Source organism: Neltuma alba, unplaced genomic scaffold, assembly GCF_004799145.2.
Source record: "Neltuma alba isolate B1F8T4 unplaced genomic scaffold, ASM479914v2 tig00004849_pilon, whole genome shotgun sequence".
Taxonomy (NCBI): Eukaryota; Viridiplantae; Streptophyta; class Magnoliopsida; order Fabales; family Fabaceae; genus Neltuma; species Neltuma alba.
Genome location: NW_021633880.1, coordinates 1 through 18,583, shown reverse-complemented (window position 1 = coordinate 18,583; position 18,583 = coordinate 1). Strand labels below are relative to the sequence as shown.

The following is an 18,583-nucleotide window of genomic DNA, read 5'->3' as shown; positions in this document are numbered from 1 at the left end:
TCATAAAATATTCAAAATTGTTAAATAATAATAAGAGTTAATATAATTTTTGATTCCTTAAATTTGTCATCATTTTGGTTTTAGTCCCTCAAATTTTAAACCATAAGTTTTAGTCCCTTAAGAAACAAAATAATCTAAGTTTTTATTAAATCATAGGGACTAATGTTTTCAATAAAAGGAAATTTGAGGCACTAAAATCTATAATTTGAAATTTGATAACCAAAAGCAAAATGAAGACAAATTTAAGTTACCAAAATTTGTATTAATCCTAATAATAAACATCAAATGCAAAATAATTTTTGGTCTTAATAAAATCCTTACAAAATACAATCTCTGATCTTTAATTACAAACAAACTTAGTTTGTCGTTTACGAAACAATATTTTATTTAGAACAACAGTTCTGGGTGGCCAAGAAAAATAAGGGGAGAAATGCCACGTGGCATGGTGTGTGTATTAACCTGAAACGTGGCATGGTAGTAGTTGAGAACGGGCTAGTAAGGCGGAAAGCAAAGTCCAACCAAACAAACGTATTTTTTCTTCTTCAGGGTAACCTCGTTCCAGGGTTACTCTATCCGCCGTTTGTCCCGGCTAGGGCTCCATCTCTCTTCCTCCTGTTTTTGAAAGGGGTGCTTGGCTTGCTATTCTTCGCCTCTGTTTGTTTTGTAAGTCTCAATTTTCCACCGCCACTACTCTCTCGACTCTCCTTTGAATTACTTCGTCTCTTATATATATATATATATTTTGCCCAGCGTATTTGGGTAAAGCTTCTATTTCCCCCCCTTTCATCCTCTTGTTAAGTTTCCAAACAAAGATTTATGATTCTGTCAAAATATCATTGTCACTGGCCTGATTTTTGAAGCAGTCTGGTGTTTGGGAGATGAGAGTCGTTTGTTTTACGATCTCTTGCTCTGCCTTCATCTGGCTGCTCATGTTGGCGCATAGTCAAAATCCGAAAGAACAATAAACCTTAGAAGTTGTAATTTTCTGGGGAGGTGTATACTCATTAAGTTCATTCGAAATAAATCTAATCTAAGAAAATAAACTTTCCGTGATTCGAAGGTTTTAATTTCCCTTCTCGTTGCTTCATTATCTTTTCTTTATACAGCCGGAATTGATGGTTTGGGATCAGATATTATGGCTGCATTTAGGTGAATCCATTTAATAGTGGGGAGCTGGAATGAACTGTCTCCTTAAATGAGCTGAGATCCTCCGCGTTGCAGACCTATTATTATATACCGGTCAATTTGATTTTGGAAGTGGACAAAATAATTTGACCAACGTAGTTTTGGGTGGACATCTTACTCCTTTAATCTTCAATGACACGGCAGCTATGGTGTTTTTAAAGGATTTGCTGAAGCAAATACGCATAACAATCGGTTAATAGCTGTTTCCAATTTTATATGTTAACGTCTCCCTACTTTCAGCGAGGCTATACTGTGAGAAAAGAAAGACTCTTCCTTCTTACCATTGTTGCCTTCTGCCTTTTACTTTACTGCTTCTGTCTTCCAATTAAGCAACTATTTGGGAAGTGAAAAAAAGAACTTCGAAATATTGGCACTTGGGAACTTAAATGGGATAATATTTAAGGTGTGTTATAGTGCACTGGGCTCCCTTTGAGAATGGACAGTTCATAATCATGTTTGTTTTCTGTTTTCTCTTTTCTGTGCCGGGTAAAAAAACTAGCTAGCATTATTACGGCTATTGGTGATGGAAGACAATATTAAGAGGATTTGTGGAAAGTGATAGTGCAAGTAGTTGATTAAGTTGTGGTAAGTAAATAATGCAGTGCCTGCTTTTTATTGTTTTTACCAAGTTGTTGTACTTGTTTCTTACGTACGTATCCATTTGAATTGCAGGTGATGAAATGGAGGACTGCTTCAGGGCCAATTGGACCCCATCTCAGGACCAATATTTTCTTGAGCTTATGCTGTCCCATGTGCGCAAAGGGAATAAAACTGGCAAAGCATTTAATAGACAAGCCTGGGCAGACATGACTGAAAAATTTAACATCAAATTCGGTTTTAAGTATGATGTGGATGTCTTGAAGAACCGACTCAAACGCTTCCGGAAGCAATACAATGAGACGAAAATGCTTCTCGGTCAAAGTGGTTTTCGGTGGGATGGAACATTAAACATGGTGATAGCTGATGATAAAACATGGGATGAACATGTTAAGGTACAACGCACTTTCATCGAACATTTGCAAAAGCAATTATAAACTTGACGTTGCAATTAGCTCGTGAGTATATATGCAGGCCCATCCTGACTTGCAAGCTTACAGAACTAAAGTCGTGCCCTATTATAGCGAATTGTGCATAGTTTGTGGCCATGCAGTTGCTGACGGAAGATATAGTCTTTCATGTTTTGATGTAGACTTTGAACGTGAAGGTAGGAACAAAATGTCACCATGATGAATGATATGTCTGTTTGTTCTAAAAGAAAGTCTTCTGATTTTCTCGTTCAATTTTAATTTATTACTGTGAATCACACAAAGTTTGAACTATTTGTAATCTGTTATCAGAAGCTTCAAAAGAAATGGATGACCAGAGTTCTCCAAGTAGAGGGGATGGTCAGACCAATCACACCAAAATTGACTGGTCTCCGGTGATGGACCAATTCTTTGTTGAACTTATGCTGGACCATGTGCGCAAAGGGAACAAGATTGGTCGTACATTCATGAAGAAATCATGGGCAGACATGATAGAAGCATTCAACGATAGATTTGAGTGTCATTACGGCAAGGTTGTTCTGAAGAACAGGTTTAATGTCCTGAGGAGACATTACTGCTCTATTAAGGTTCTCCTTGGCAAAGAAGGGTTTAGTTGGGATAAGACGCAACAGAAAGTGGTGGCTGATGATCAATCTTGGCATAAATGCATCAAGGTCCACGTGTTCCTGGTCATAGTTTCTTTATTTACGTACTTCTTTTTGAATGATTCTGACTATCACACCTGCTCACTGTTGCAGGCAAATCACAACTTTCGGCTATACAAAATGAAAAGCATGCCTTTTTATCCTGCCATGTGCATCATATGCCAGAATGAAACTATGCCTGTGAGCATAAGCAAGTCACATCTTAAAAATGGATTTTCTGAGGACAAGACTTCTACCAGAGATGCTCAGCCGCAACCTAATGCACATAAAGGAGAAGAGCATATGAATGGTGACAAGAACTTCACACGAGAAACTCAGATGCTCTCTAAATCAGAGAAGCAAGCATTGCATTTGGGTGGCGAAAAGAACGTTCCTGGTCACCAAAAAAGGCATCAACCTGAAATGCCTCGGAACTTGAACGAGTCTAAGAGGGCAAGAAATTGTAACGGGGGAGTGCAAGATATACTGAAACATAGGATGGTCGCGATCTCAGTTTCTTCGCTAACGAAGAAAAACAAGAAAGAGGACAAGTTTTCTATAGATAATGTAATCAGTGTGCTTCAGACTATACCAGACGTGGATGACGATCTGATATTGGATGCCTGTGACTTCTTGGAAGATGAAAGAAGAGCGAGAATGTTTCTAGCTTTGGATACTAATCTGAGGAAGAAATGGTTAATGAGAAAACTTCGTCCGTAGTAACTGATGAATCTGGTGAAACTTGTTCCGAGGCACGGTGAATGATTTATGTTATCCGTAACTGTAATCGCTTGGCGCTCAATCACTGAACATGGTGCCGTGATTCTTTTGCCTAACTAGGATTGATATTGAACACGAAAATTTTATGTTCAAAATTTTTTTGGTCGACATGTTGACTGAACAAGATAATTTTTTCATAAATGATAATAGACTGTGATTTGTACGTACCTTACTGATTAAATTATGTACATTTCATATTTCGATTAAAAAAATATATCTTATCACTAAAAAAAATTATATATAATATAAAAAACTAATTAGTTATACTATTTTTGGTCCTTAATATAAAGTAGTAGTTTAACATTTAATTTGGTCTTAAATTGAAGATTTTAATATGTTTTATTTTTTATATTTTTTTTTAAAAGATAATTTTTGTAATAGTTACACATGTTAAAAGATTTTATCAAATGGTAATTTTAATTACGGCTGTTCACGGGACGGATCGGAACCGGGACAGGCCCGTCTCGGTTCCGTCCCGATAAACAGTAACGGGATAGATTTTCTGTCCCGTGTCCCGGGGTTGTCCCGGTCCCGGTCAGGACGGGATGGATCCGGGACGGGACCGGGACGTCCAAAAAATATTTTTTTTAATTTTTTTAAAAAAATCTGATTTTTTTAATTATATTTTTTGAGCTTAAATCTTATAAAAACATCTTTTTATTTTATTTTTTATTTGTTTGGACACTCTTAAATAAAAGCTCCAAATATTACATATAATAGTCATTAAAAACTCTAAACAAAAGCTTTTAACACAATAAAAACTTGCTAAAAATTCTAATCATCAATAATCTCAAATTATTAACAAATATAAAAACTCTAAATAAATATATCCATAGTTCCATACAATAGTCTCAAATTTAAAAAAAATATGAAAAAAAATGATATTATATAAATAGGATAAAAAATTCAAAAAATTCAAAAAAAAAAAAAGGAACCGGGATGGGACCGGGACGACCCCGTCCCGTCCCAGTCCCTTTTTTGTCCCGTTCCGGTCCCAATAAGACAGGGACCGGAACGAGCCGATCAGGACGGACCGGCCTTAAACACCCCTAATTTTAATTAATATATATGATTAACAAAAATACTTTAAAAAAGACAATATCTATTTATTATAAATATATAACTTACCTAATTTTTTTAATCTACTCAAATTAGCTCTTATATTAAGAACTAAATATAGTAGTATTTATAAATCATGAGTAATATAACTTTTATAATCCTCGCATACGAAATATGATAGATTATTAGCAAAATTATGAAAATCCCGTCAAGATCTAAATCCAGTCCCCTCAAAACAATGTCACGAAAGTTTGTTTCACTTAAAAATAGAGAGAATAACTTTTAACTTGTAGCAGAACACAAGAATCGCAATAGATTTGAAGAGAGGTCCATGTAGGATTTTGGGTAATTAGAATTTAGAAGCGTGAGGAGGGGGGGAGATGAATAATATACTTTACACATTTCACGAACTTCTAAATATAAAGATAGAAAACAATTAAGATTATTTAGGCTAACAAATACAATCAAGGTTTGTCAAGAGTTTATTTGAAGTTTAAATGACATCTCTATGAAAAGACAGGAATTATGGATCGTACATCCCAAGTTAGAAGAGAAGGCGGATGTGCGCATGATGTGTGAGAGTTCTATTACCTATGAGGGGAAATGAGCTAAATTGTCCAAACAAAAACAAAAAATCAATCAAAAGTCCCCCCCCCCTTTTTTTTTGTGGGGGGGGAGGGGAGATCCTGTTTAACTATTGCTCTTTCAGGATCTGTTTCGAAAAAGATTGGTTCATATTTCAAAGGGATTGGTGTTTACATACATGGTAGCAAGAAATGTAATGACCAATCATCTCAACAATAAATGGAGAAACTCCTCAAGACCTACTACTCATTCCCCTGTGGTTTCTAAGGTATTTACGAGACTAGATCCTTCTTCCTTCCCTGTACACTCGGTGAATCACAACCCAATGGGCTCTAAACTTTTCTGTAGAAAAGAACGTAAGCAGCAGAAGTCTTTACCATGTCCTCACTGGCAGGGACAACCCTGCTATCATCAAACTCGTACCATTTATCATGTCCATACTGCATCCAAGCAAACACAAGTTGGATGAGTAACTTCAATTAATACACCAAAATGCCAATAATAAATTTTAACATTGATAAACAATATGCACAGATGGTTTTATAGAACCAACAGCACCTAACAATCCAGAGTGCCAGCAACAGCTTCTGTTTGATTATTCTTTTTCAAAGTACTTTTTAAAGAAAACCGAGGATGCCAATATATTAACTCACTATACTGTCCACAATAAATTGACGAAAAATAATATTTTGCAACTAATTTTAGAACAAAACTGGCAAAAAAATATATCAGCTGTTCTGCAGAAACCTTCAACCTTTTATAGTCAATACACGCCTCAACATTGTTTGTATTTGTCCAGGTCTTAAATATGTGATAGGATAATGAAATATTTAATTTATTGTAGGCAAATAATCAAATACTTAATTAAAAATGAAGAGAAATATTGTTTTAACTGATTAAAAGCCATCTCCCATAAAGCTGTACTTACACGAACCAATGCTGTATAATGACCTCCTCCCAAGCCTCCATAATGACAGCTGATTGCATACAACTCGTAATGTGGAGAAGACGGGCTATTCTTGTGGGCAACATAAGTTGACAGGTCCAAATCATTGATTGGGAAATCGACGAATGTTTCTAGCTTGTTCTTAAAGTATCTGCTGAATGAAAACCTCTTCAAATGAACAACAAGAATTTCAGGTAATCTCCAAAGATCTAGTTTTTTAGTCGCTTGCTGAGGCTTTTTGCACTTAGGACAGAACCTATTAGCACACCATATTACAATATGAAACGTTAGACAAGCTGAATCATGCATGGCCCTTTGGGCATAATGAACAAAAATTAACGTATAAAATTTGGCACTTGAAAAATGAAACAGCCTGGCATTTGAATGCCAATTACTCAGATTTGATTAATAATTTAAAAAAACATATTCATAAATAAAATGGAAGACAGTTTATCTATACTAACCACATGTCATCTGGCCCAAGAGGCTCCTCTTTTAAGAATGCTTCAAGGCACCTGTAAACAGAAACAGATTCTTGTGTTCTCTTACTGAATAACTGTGGCTTGAAAACCTCAGGCAACGAGCTGAGTAGGCATGTATCATATCTCTCTATCATCTTATCTGACCATAGGACAGCAACCTCCAGCTTTTTGGGTAGCAGTGTGAATGGTAATGGTTTATTCATTTTTATCTCCCCATTATCTGTCCCTACCGGTGCATTTAGGTAGAATTTAAAGTCAGCCTCCAAATCTGAATCCGAATCACCTTCCAAGCACGTAGAGCTAGTGGCATCGCTCAACTCATTATCTTTACTAACTTCAATATCATCATCATGCTCATCTAAGAAATCTTCAGAGGGCATCAGAAACGGATTAATTAACTTCAGAAACTCCCTACGAATGTCATATCCACAGGAAACACTGGGCAACCTTGCCACAATAGGAATGCCAAACAAACTCTCTACCAACCTCTCCCTCCCCAAACTGCACTGCCTGAACCAAAAAAAAAAAAAAAAAATTGCACAGCAAACAAAGCAGACTCCAAAGATCAGGAAGGAGCAGGTAAATAGCCAGCAGTAGAATAATACAAAAAACACACTTAGTCGCCTGAAAAACACACCAAAAGGAATGAAGATTTATACAACAATCCTCCAATATTTTATTCCGTTTCACTTAATTCTATTTGAGACACAAGCAGCACACATTAGCTCTCAGAAAGTTTGCAATGGCATATGTGAGTCGGACAACATAAAGAAAAATATGAAAGTGCCCTTAGGCTATGTCTACTATGTGCTAAAACGTCTTGCGAAGCTGATAGCTATAAAAAGTCAAATCTACTCAATTTTTAGGAGTATCGTAGAAGGTTTTAAAGTAACTAATTAATAATTAGTATCATGCATATATACCTCGTCTCTTGAAGGACTGGTACTTCATATGTTCATAATGAGCAGAATGAAGAAAATTAAGATGACATTCCTTTGGGAATTGTTATCAAATTCTAATTTTGTACAAGTCATTCATATTACCATCCTAGGGCAATTTGTTTGATTCTTTGATCACCTAAAATGGTAAAATTCACACACGATGTAGAACGGAACCTAAGTTCTTCATTTTCAAACTTACGCAGGACAAAAACATACAAACACACTGTAGGAACAAAACTGACATAGTTAATTAAAATATCATTATCATGCTTAGAAAGCTTACTTCGTCACCTGCTGATGCATGAAAACAACCAAGGGGCCAGCCTCATCTTTTGGCAGTCGATAAGCAACTAGTTTGTCGTCATCTCTAATCAAGGCTAACGAATCAGATGGTTCCTCCAACAGACGACAGATGCGATTCCTGTATATCTGCAGTAAGCAAGTCCTTGACAATTGTTAGCACTTTCCCAGGAAATTAAAGGCAACTACCTCAAATATGCTTCATTCCACCAGTAATGCATTGATACCCTAAAATATAATCCAATTCCTCTTTAAAAATACAACTTCTTACCTCGGCTATCAAGAGGGTCTCATCATCTCTTAAGGAACATGCATCACCCAAGGCCTTAATAAGATCCTTCAGTAAGCCACTCTTGGGTAATGTTATGGTAAATGCGGAAGGCAGAGCACTCCCATCAGTGCTCAGGACAGTCAAAGTGATCGTCCGCATTGTAGTAGAAGGTAATGGCAAAGATAGGTGCATAAAAGGGTCAAAAGTGATAGAAACCTTCTTGCAAACAGGGCAGACCAATGTTGAACGGAATTGACCCTATAAGAAAAGGAACAGAATAAGTTTGCTTTTAAAACAGGTAATCATCTCATGCAAAGTAGCATAGCATCCAAAATCAAACATATGACAAATAAAATGATCCTCAAACCAACACCAGATGGATTTCTCAAAAAGTCAAATCATGATTGGAATCACAGGCAATTATACATTTTTCAATACGTCACTTTTATAGCACATAAATTCCAGGACTTACTGTTGAACCTGTTAATAGGAAAGTTGGGCTCAGTGTTAGCTAATTGCCAGTTTTACATTACCATAACTTCTTCCACCACACCCAGCAATCCATTCATAAGCAGTAATCCAACATATTGTACTCAAATCCTCTGCTAGGGACAAATAAGAGGACTTCTTCTATCAAGACTCTCAATTTTCTATCTGTCACAGGTATAGAAACTCAAACTGATGTATAACTGTAATTAATTTTAAATATTAAGGACAGGCAACGTGTTTTACTGTATTTCCGTTAGTTTGTTAAGTTTGTTAGGATAGATTATAGATAAGCCTATGATATTATAAATAAACAGCAAAGGATATCCAAATGTATGATTTATTGTTCAGATTAATGAAAGTGCACTATTCATATATGTTCTCTGCCATCTATCGTTTCCTCTTCTGTTCCTCTACTTCCCCTAGTCTCTCATGTTCTTCTCTCCTCTTTCTGGTTTCTTTCCTCTAATCTCTACTTTCTGATTCTCTCTAAATCTTTCTATTCTATTCTTTTTCTTAACACTAAGACATCAGAAACCTACAGGCCATTGTACACTAAGGAACACATGAAAGCCAAGAGACAAGGATATAGGATTTTTCACATAACATCAGGAGAAAAAAAGGCGAAGACTCACTTGGCACAAATCAACTATTATGGAGTCATTGCGAGCAAGGTGATTACGCCAATATTCTTCCGCCACTTCTTCATCTGGACGGCCATCTTCATCCTTAACTTCATGATATGGTTTGCGTTTTACACGATTAAGGTCTTCATGGAGTCCATCCAACAAAAAAGCAAGAAGTTCCTGCAGACACCTCACATACGAAGAAATTATTTCACCTAAAAAATTATCCAAAATTCATTGACTATGAGTAGAAGGATCAGGGAAATTAAAATTGTTTTAACATGCAAATCACATAGCAAATGAAAAGTACTAACTTGAGAATCATGCTGGTTATAACCGCTAAACTGAGGAGCAAAATTAGCAAGCTTCATCTTGAACATTCTTGGTGCCACAGGCCTCACTCCAGGAAACCACAACTTTCTAAGTAAATCCCCAAAAGCTAAAGCAAGTTCTCCCTGAAGAAGTTTTCAAATGGAAACAGAGAAACTCAGGGATGCCAAAAGGAAGATACTTGAAAGAGGCAGAAATGACCATGTAAAACCAAGAAAGAAAATCTAAATCGTACATTCATTCCCAAGGGATTTTCATAATTTATTTCTTTCCGGTAATCTCCCAGAAAATAGTCAACAAGCTTGGGGGTGTGAACCAGACATTGAATGGCGCTATTCATAAAACAAGTGTTTCCAAGATTTTGTAATCCTGTCAAGCCCAAAGAACCAACAGCTTTATAGCTACTCCTTCGAAAAGAATTGATAGCTGTTACATTGGAATTCACATTGTGAGTGGTCCCATTCATCATAACAGTGCCACTGTGAGACGAACATCCAACTGTATATCTATCTACAAACATCTCATTGCTTCCATTAATCGTTATAGAATCAGAAAGTCCATAAACTTGCAGCTCCAGGAGAACCTGCATGGACAAAGATGAAGCATGAACGTTATAAAAAGACTGAATCTGAAGATTCCATGTGTTGCAAAACTAACAATAACTTTCTAACAGATAACTGGAATTATTACGGAAAAAGGCCATAAAATTTCTAGGGTCCATTTGAATTTATAATCAAAAGCCCAAAGCATCCTCTGGAAAACAACCTAGGACACTGACCATCTTTTTCTTACAGTAAATACCACTATCAAAATTTGTAGAAGGTTACAAGTTAAATAGCTCATCAAGAAGTCAATTAACTCACAAATATTTCAATCCATGTAAAAGTTAAATATATAATCAAATTTAGCAGCCGCAGCAACTTCATTCAATTTTTATGCTCTCAATTGACACATCCTAGTCCTCAATGAACAGTCATTGGCATCACGGTTTATCTTGATTTAATCACAAGCTTCTTGGCTGAAACGGTCTGTGGCATGGTATCAAAGCCCTTGAGACTGAATGGTCAAAAAACATCATTGCCACCCCAATTACTCTTGTTTAAGAATAAGTTTCAGCACAGAGTCCATTGGACTTGTGCTTTGTTCACAGTTTAACTTAAAGTGCTTGTTGTTGACATTCATAAATTCAAGTGATTTAGACAATTGTCTTAATTTTTTGAGTCTCTATTTGCTCGTATGATATAGCACAAATCACCTCAAACTGAAGCACAAACCCATGATATAGTGATGGAAAACCTCCCTGGGGGAGGGGAGATGAGTTTGCAACTCACCCCTTTTTCAAGTTGCCCAGAATACTCGTTATCGTCTATGAAAAATTGTGTTGTCTGGCCGGAGAAGTCCAAAATGTGTACCTGCACGTTCCATGTTATAAATAAAAGCCAGGACATGTACAATAACATCTCTAGAAAATTAATTGTCAAATAACTCACTGGCTTATATTCAGAGCTGAAAATATTGCCGGCTTTCATGTAGACATCAACCATATTTTCCTGAAACCATGCTGTCTATTGTTAGCCAATGGTAACATAGAGCTACTTAAAGATAAATAGAAAATCAAATGCCATCTGTGGGGTAAGATCCATCCAGAAGAGGAAACCAAGAGTATCATTAAAATCAAACCTTTTGGCTTATCTTTGCTACCAAAGAATTTGTTTCCCATGAAACAAATATCCTAACTTGCAAGGAGAACAAATCTGGCGAACAATCATCTGTATAGCAGAGGCTCCCAAAATCCTTCACTGCATTATCGTAATCATTACACCTACAAGAGTAGTGAAATGAGTCCAGACTCAATTTCTGAAAAACATGTCATCATGAAGAACAATTCAGAAAAATATTACAACCTGTAATGAAAAGAGATCCACCATGAAATATCAACAGATGAATGTTATTCCTAAACTTAATGAGCGAATTCAAATTAATATGCGGATAGCATCTGGCAAGAGAAATGCTAATCAAAACTCAATTTCCAAAAACACACACATGAAGCCGTTTATAGAACAATAGTGCCACATGAGTTCTGCTACGGTGACAGAGGAAGTGTGGGGGCCAAAGAATCACGACGTGAAAGCATTATGGCTTCCCATTCTACAGGACCTGATGGTTGATGCATCTAGTATAGCAACGGAATTTTATAAGGGCATGTGCACCAAGTGAGCTAACCCCTAACAAGAAATCCAAGCTGTGGCTGTGGAATTCATTTTCTCCATTATTTCAGTTCTGAATTCTGAACATTATTATATTTTCTGTTCCCCTGGCTGATGAAAGGGCACTTCAGCATTAATTAAGGTAGCAATAGTAAAGTGATCTTGCTGCTTATTCACAGTTTCACTGTTTCTTTTGAAAACAAATGAATAGAACTTTTAAAAGTTATAGCAGGTAACAACTACAGCCGCCTCCTTTTATAGGAGGGATTTAATACTAGATTAGGTTCACTAGTCAACATATGTAACATGTTCACCAATTAAATTTACAAATCGGCCAGGCAGATATGGAAGAAGGTGCAATGCTATGAATAAAATAACACAGAGTTTGAGGCATTGTTCTATGAGTAAACAATGTCGCTTATATGTAATAATTTTGAAATTACAGACAAGGCGGTCTTGCATTGTGGCATTAGACACAATTGCGATAAAGAATTCCCATCTTGGGACACAGAAAGATGACCACAATGAAGGCATTCGATAAGTCGTCAACATTTTGCTCTTTCAATAAACAGCGACCTATAAATGAGTTTAAAGGGAAATGTAAAAGGCAGAATGTGCGCGTGAGTTTGATTTTAAGGCTCACCTTTTAAGAGCACGCAACCACAAACCTTCAGGAACCAACGCATATTGACGGCCTGAAGATCCCACCTCACTATTCATAGTTTCGTTCTGGTTGTCTTCCTTCCTTAACTGAAGCACAATTTCTGAGTCAGACTCGAAATCAGAGTTCGTTGATACAGTGTATAGGACATGTTCTCCTCGATCAGCATCCCCTTGTACTTCCTTCCACCACCTGCAATCCAGGGGGAAAGAAGAGCGCGATTGCAGCGCGAAAAAAAAAAATCTTAAAAGTAAAGTTAACAAAGACTGATAAAATCATTAGGGCAAGCAAAGGAACATCAGTTACGAATTGATTCATCCATAATTTTCGCCGGTGACCGGTATTCCAGTTGCTTAAGGGACAAGGATCCGACGCTGACTACGTCTTTGTCGACACGGAGACGTAACTGAACCTCTCAGGGCACCCTCCCTCCAAAAAGAACGATTGGAGGAGGGGAATACGGCAAAACAAAGAAATGCCTTTCAGTCCATCTCCATTTTCCAATTTATTTAATTCATTTCATGGGCAATCATAAATGAGATAAGAAGGAAACAAGAAGAAGTGAATCACCAGTAAAGAACCAAGTAGAGGGGCTCATTCTCCAATTGAGGCTCTTCTTCTCGGCCGAAGCGACGTTGGGGACGGGAATCGAGGTCCCAGAAGTAATCGTCGTGATCGGTGAATAAACTGTCCATGGTGAGGAAGGAGAGGGTTTTGTTGAGTACAGAGCGAACAAGGGTCTTGCAGAGATGGAAGGTGGAGAGAGAGAGGAGAGTAAGCTTCTGAGAGAGAAAACGGGTCGGTTTGACGACCAGGGAAGAAAGGCGGATCTTCTCTGCGAAACGGGTCATAGCCTTTAAACTCCGTTGCCTCGCAGGCCGCACGTTTAAGAACCCTGGTGCCCCAAAAAAAAATAACAAAACCTGAAAAGGGACGCGCACGCGCTGAAAGTCGGAGGTGGCGCGGAGAGGGGGGTGGCGGTATAGCACACGCGCGAATGTGAAGAGTAAGGTTAGACAATCTCATCTGGATGGTTCCAGGGGTGTCTCCGTCCGGTCCGGTTACCCCTTTTCACACATGCCGGGCAATGCTGGCTGTAAGATGATCACCTACGGTCGCATGAACTTGTGGGCCATCCATGTTGTCATTGGGCTAATGGGCTTGATACTTTTTACCTAAAACAGAAAAAGGTGACCTTTTGCGCTTCGGCCTGTTACAAAAGAAGGAAACTAACATCACTTTGAAAGTAACTTCTATAACGAAAAATAGATGAGTTGCCTTGTCCATCATCAAACATCAAACAATAAATGAATAACTCGTCCATAAGCCCTATCACTATCAAAGCATCGTGCCACCGATTTAAGTAATTCTATTAGGCGAGATAATATTGAGCATTTATATCATTTCTGATTTTTGTAGTTTTCAAATAAACACAATAGACATGTTGAAATTGCCTTGTGTTTCTGCCCAGATATAAAAGGATTTGAATCCTCTAATTTATTTGAAAACTTGATGTATATAAAATTATAATCATGAATTTTTTTGTCATACAAAACCTTAGATGAGTTGAATTTGGAGGACTCATAAAGATCAAAACATGTCTTTAAGTTCAAAGAGCACTTACAGAGATATTTATAAATCGCTCGCCAACAATATACACACATTGGCAGCAATAATTATAATCATAATTAATTAGCCATCCCTTTTTTGTTGCATATTAGCTATAAATGCCGCCAAACAGAAAGGCTAAACATCTGGGCCGAGCTCACGGAAAAATGAAAAGGTCAGTGGTAAAATCGGGCTTAAATGCTTATAAGTCAATGACCAAGAAAAAGCCCAACAAGAGAGTAGGGATCCAGATAAGATCAAAATATTCCGAATTGGTTGTCAAAATATTTCGAATTGGCTCTCAGACTTTCTGGTCCATTAAGTTTATCCTTTTCGTGTTGCACTTGAGTCTGGGCTTGACTACCAGAGAGTGCCAGCTGAACAAAGCTTCCGTGATTCTATAGTCCATGACTATTAAAAAAAAAAGAAAAAAGTTCTACTAGTGGAGGTAGGTCTAGAGAAAATGACTAATCCCTCACAATATAATGAATCAATATTTGAATCTCTACTAGGAAAAGTGTCCATATTTAGTGCCTAAGAGTGCCTTGAATAGGATCATTTCTAATAGAAGGATGTTTGGGTACAAATAAAATTATAATGTTAAAAGTGCTTTTACGGTATATGAAGTAAATATGTGAAAGCGTTTGTCTCGATTTGAAAAAAAAAAAAGTATTTTTAGGGTTACCTAAAACCCCCTTAGTACCGGGTCAGGTGTGGCAGGAATATGATGAATCAAGATTTAAATCCTTACTGGGAAATATGCTCACATTTAGTGCCTAATAGTGGTTCAAATAGAATTGCTTCTAAGATGACACATTTGCTTTAACAAAACAAAAAAGAAAAAAGAAACAGTTCTTCAATACTCTTTGGAAGTGTTTGGATATAAATAAAATTATAGTTTTAAAAGTACTTTTACGGTATACAGAATAAATATGGAGTTACCGAGAACTTTTTTAGTCTCGACCTTCCAGGTTAGGTGTGGCAGGAATATTGAAGTTTGGGGGATATGGCGCTGCCATTAAAACAGCTCGTGGTTGATAGGTCCGTTTCATTAACAAGGCGGTTGCGAAAGCATGCTTCTCACCGCCAAGAAACACAAAAGAGCGTGAAAGAAAGCATTCTATGGAGAGTATGGATTGAGACGTTGCATGTGTTGTGGAACATGCGGGTGTATCATTCCGAGTGGTGTGTGCGTGCCACTTTATCATATAACGTGTTCTCAAACTTGCTCGCTACCAATCATGACACCTGCACTACAAAATTCAAACCTTATCTTCATCAAACATTATTCATGGCCGGCCTTCCTTTGCCTTCTCTGTCAGGTATAAAGTTAAATCTCAGTGTCGCACAAATACTCTTGTTCAAGCCAGCCAGTCCAGTTGAGATCATTTGCTTGGTCTCTAATTCTCCAAGAACCCAACCCCACATGGCTAAGCATATTCCTGACCCTCGCAGCGACAAGCTAGGTGGATAGCTATTAGAGAAGCCTGTGTCGTGCAGAGATAGAAAGAGAAGCAATCAAATTGAGTATAGTGGGGACCTACTATATATGGATGGAGAGCATGAAAAGAATTTGGCCTTCACAGGGAAGGCATCGCTTCTGGGATTCCTTCACAAAGTTCATGTACAGGAATTTTATTTGAAGTTACCAAAATGTCCTAACGGTGGAAAAAACCTCTTCCTACCAAGCAAAACCATGACCACCGCCGGACCATCCATAGCTGCCTCCGGCAACGGTCACTTTCTCAAAAAAACTCGACATCTGTGCCACATTATTTTAAAACAAAAACATTTTACACTGCGGAAAAAAATAAGTCAATTCCATGGATTCAAACAGAGACTTTCATAGGTTTGTCTGAGGAAATAAATTTCACCAATTTTAATGAAACTTGACTTCCGCGGAAGCTAACTTTGATACCAAACATGCCAAAATCTCACTTCTCTCCCCAGCTTTCACTTCCATGCTCCCCGCTTCTGTGCCTTAAAGTGGAACCCGTGGACCTTTCCATGCCTTCTCATTTTCAACCATACTTAATGGCGTTTATAATAATGTCTCCATTTGAATTTGTTTTGGCACGAGTTTCCATTTGAATTTCGAATTGAATGTCCAAATTAAATATCCACACCCTCGCATATATCAGTTCCTCCCCTTTCTTAAATCCCTTAATTTAATTACTTTCACTGAGTAATTGATTGAATCACTTCTTTTCAATCACTGGGTTACATAAATTACGGATATTAGTTTAATTAGGGAGTTCATGTGTGGATGACTGAAATGGCCGTGAAAACCACCTGCTATTATCGATTTTTATTACGCTGATTAATACTGCCTGAAACACAATTGTCTTGCGTGCCTTTCTTGTGATGACAGCCCGCACTGGCCATTTTCGGAGCTGTTAAGAAGCAATTCGCATTTCAAGAATTCCGCTATAATTGACGAATCAGAGTCTAATGTGTTATTAACTTATTATATAAGATCTCAAATTTTAATTATAAAACCTCATTTACAGTTTACAAACCAAGTCTTACAATTAGAATCAAATGTAGTATATGCCTTTTAATCGAAAAAAGCCCTTATTTCAAAATGAAGAGAATATAAGATAGCATGTTATTAACTTCATTTAGCTGATTATGAATTTTCAATTTAATTCGATAGCTTCTCATCAAATTTAATCGGCACGACCTGATTTTTCGGTGAATGGAACTGTTCCATTAAATGGACAAATTCCATCGGATTATTAACACTTGGTGGTGGGAAGGGATCAGTTGACCAATGGGGGCTAGGGGCCAATCAATTGCTTCAATATTTTAGGATCACGACGAATGGTGCTTGACATATTTATGCATTTAATTAATTAATATTGATTTGCAGAGCCGAATTTTAGGATGGGTGGGCAATATTATCGCAAAGTTTGGTTTAATGGCAGGAGTAGGCAGACGGCCTAGGCCAGATGATATAAATATAATATTATCCATTTGTTTAGAGATTTTTTTAATTATTATTAAATTAATGGAAGCTTTATTGTTTTATTAGTACTATTATTTGTGCTCGGCCTGCCCTTTGGTCTCTGACTCTTGTCCCTTTTATGTCATTGGGTTCTCCACACGACACCACGTAACTGTGTTATCCGTTGCTTTCAATGTGTGCGTGTGTTTAACTATTGTGTTACGATCTCTAAATAGCTATATAGCTTTTGCTGTGCCTTGGCCTAACCATGGATAATGATTTGTCTTTGCCTTCGCATCCCTTCCGTTATCTGGAAAGCGGGGGAAAAAAGTTTGTGCGACAGTATGTTATTTAGTTTAATTATCGGATCATTTTTAAACGTGTGCGATATATTTTATGGGTATTTTATCATTTAGCACGGAATAGTGTTTTGAGATGTGATATCCCTGTAATATAAAAATAGCATTTTACTGAATAATAGTTTAAAATATTAACATTTTCAACAATTAAAAGTAATAATTGATGGATTTAATTAGTTTTTGGTCGAGATAGATGGGGGCTGCAGAAATAATAAGTTTAGTAGAATTTCAATAAATTTCAGTAATTATTAATTGCGTTATAAATTTATTTTTTTATTAAAAAACCTATTTAGTCACTAAAAAAAATTCTATGTCCTGTTTTCGCTTCCCATGCTTCCAGTAGAGAGCTGGAGTGGGAATTGTTGGTATTTACGGGTTAAGATTCTTAAGAGGTCAAATCATGATCAGTCTTATTCAAAATATAATCAACAACCATTTATTGGCCAAACAATGAAATTATAATTACCAGTTTTCGCTTTAACGATGAACTTTTAGCGGGACTTTATAATTAGCCGAGAGCTTTGGTGCTTGGACCGAAGCAGAGTGCTCTCGTTATACTTTGTTTCGTCTTCAGAAACAATAAAATAAACCATGGAAATCCATGAGTATTTTAGTTTTAATCTCACTATTTCAAAATTGAGGCTTTACATTGATTCGGTATATTTTAAAAACATTTTCAAACTTCGAATTGAATAATCCGAATCTGAATCTAATTAATCAGAATGAATACGCTAAACGACTAGTTGGTGGATCGCGGATGCAGCTGGCGTGGGATTCGCTCTGGTTCCAGCGGACGGACAAGCATACTCTAGTATTATTTTTATTTTTAATATAAAATTAGTTAATTCATTTAAGTAAATAAAAAATCAAGTCAATTATTTGTAATAAATAAATGTTATCTTCTTTAGAATACTTTTACTAATATGTATAATTAGCTAGAACTATTATTTAATAAAAGTTTTAACCTGTGTAACTGTTATAAGAATTATTTTAAAAAAAATAATAAATATGGAATACAGAATTTTATATTCAGAACTAAATTAAAATATAAACTAATTTTTATATTAAGAATGAGAGAGAGTATACGCAAACCTGCGTGGATTTGCCGTGATTACATTATGTAAAGTTAAAATGAGGTGTG

General features: G+C 36.7%; 2 protein-coding genes across 4 annotated transcripts; one reads left to right on the top strand and one right to left on the bottom strand.

The window, feature by feature from the left end:
* Positions 1 to 567: 567 nt before the first annotated feature.
* On the top strand, positions 568 to 3,801 carry LOC114745862 (L10-interacting MYB domain-containing protein). 3 transcript variants are annotated; one of them, XM_028934035.1, is made up of 7 exons: positions 647 to 663; positions 1,685 to 1,770; positions 1,858 to 2,177; positions 2,257 to 2,389; positions 2,523 to 2,884; positions 2,969 to 3,594; positions 3,626 to 3,801. In XM_028934035.1, the coding sequence occupies exons 3-6, from the start codon at positions 1,866 to 1,868 to the stop codon at positions 3,572 to 3,574; spliced, it is 1,413 nt and encodes a 470-aa protein (XP_028789868.1). In that variant the 5' UTR covers positions 647 to 663; positions 1,685 to 1,770; positions 1,858 to 1,865; the 3' UTR covers positions 3,575 to 3,594; positions 3,626 to 3,801. The 3 variants fall into 3 exon arrangements, with proteins under 3 accessions (XP_028789869.1, XP_028789868.1, XP_028789867.1); XM_028934036.1 differs by lacking the exon at positions 1,685 to 1,770 and having other exon boundaries at positions 568 to 663; XM_028934034.1 differs by lacking the exon at positions 647 to 663 and having other exon boundaries at positions 1,389 to 1,770.
* Positions 3,802 to 5,347: 1,546 nt separating this feature from the next.
* LOC114745864 (ubiquitin carboxyl-terminal hydrolase 8) lies at positions 5,348 to 13,379 on the bottom strand. The gene is made up of 13 exons (XM_028934038.1): positions 13,099 to 13,379; positions 12,511 to 12,720; positions 11,341 to 11,482; positions 11,151 to 11,210; positions 10,992 to 11,072; positions 9,896 to 10,243; positions 9,645 to 9,785; positions 9,340 to 9,510; positions 8,219 to 8,476; positions 7,931 to 8,076; positions 6,689 to 7,216; positions 6,207 to 6,480; positions 5,348 to 5,718 (listed from the first exon to the last, which is right to left on the bottom strand). Exons 1-13 carry the CDS (start codon positions 13,377 to 13,379, stop codon positions 5,611 to 5,613), a joined length of 2,748 nt encoding a protein of 915 aa, XP_028789871.1. The 3' UTR covers positions 5,348 to 5,610.
* Between the last annotated feature and the right edge of the window lie 5,204 nt (positions 13,380 to 18,583).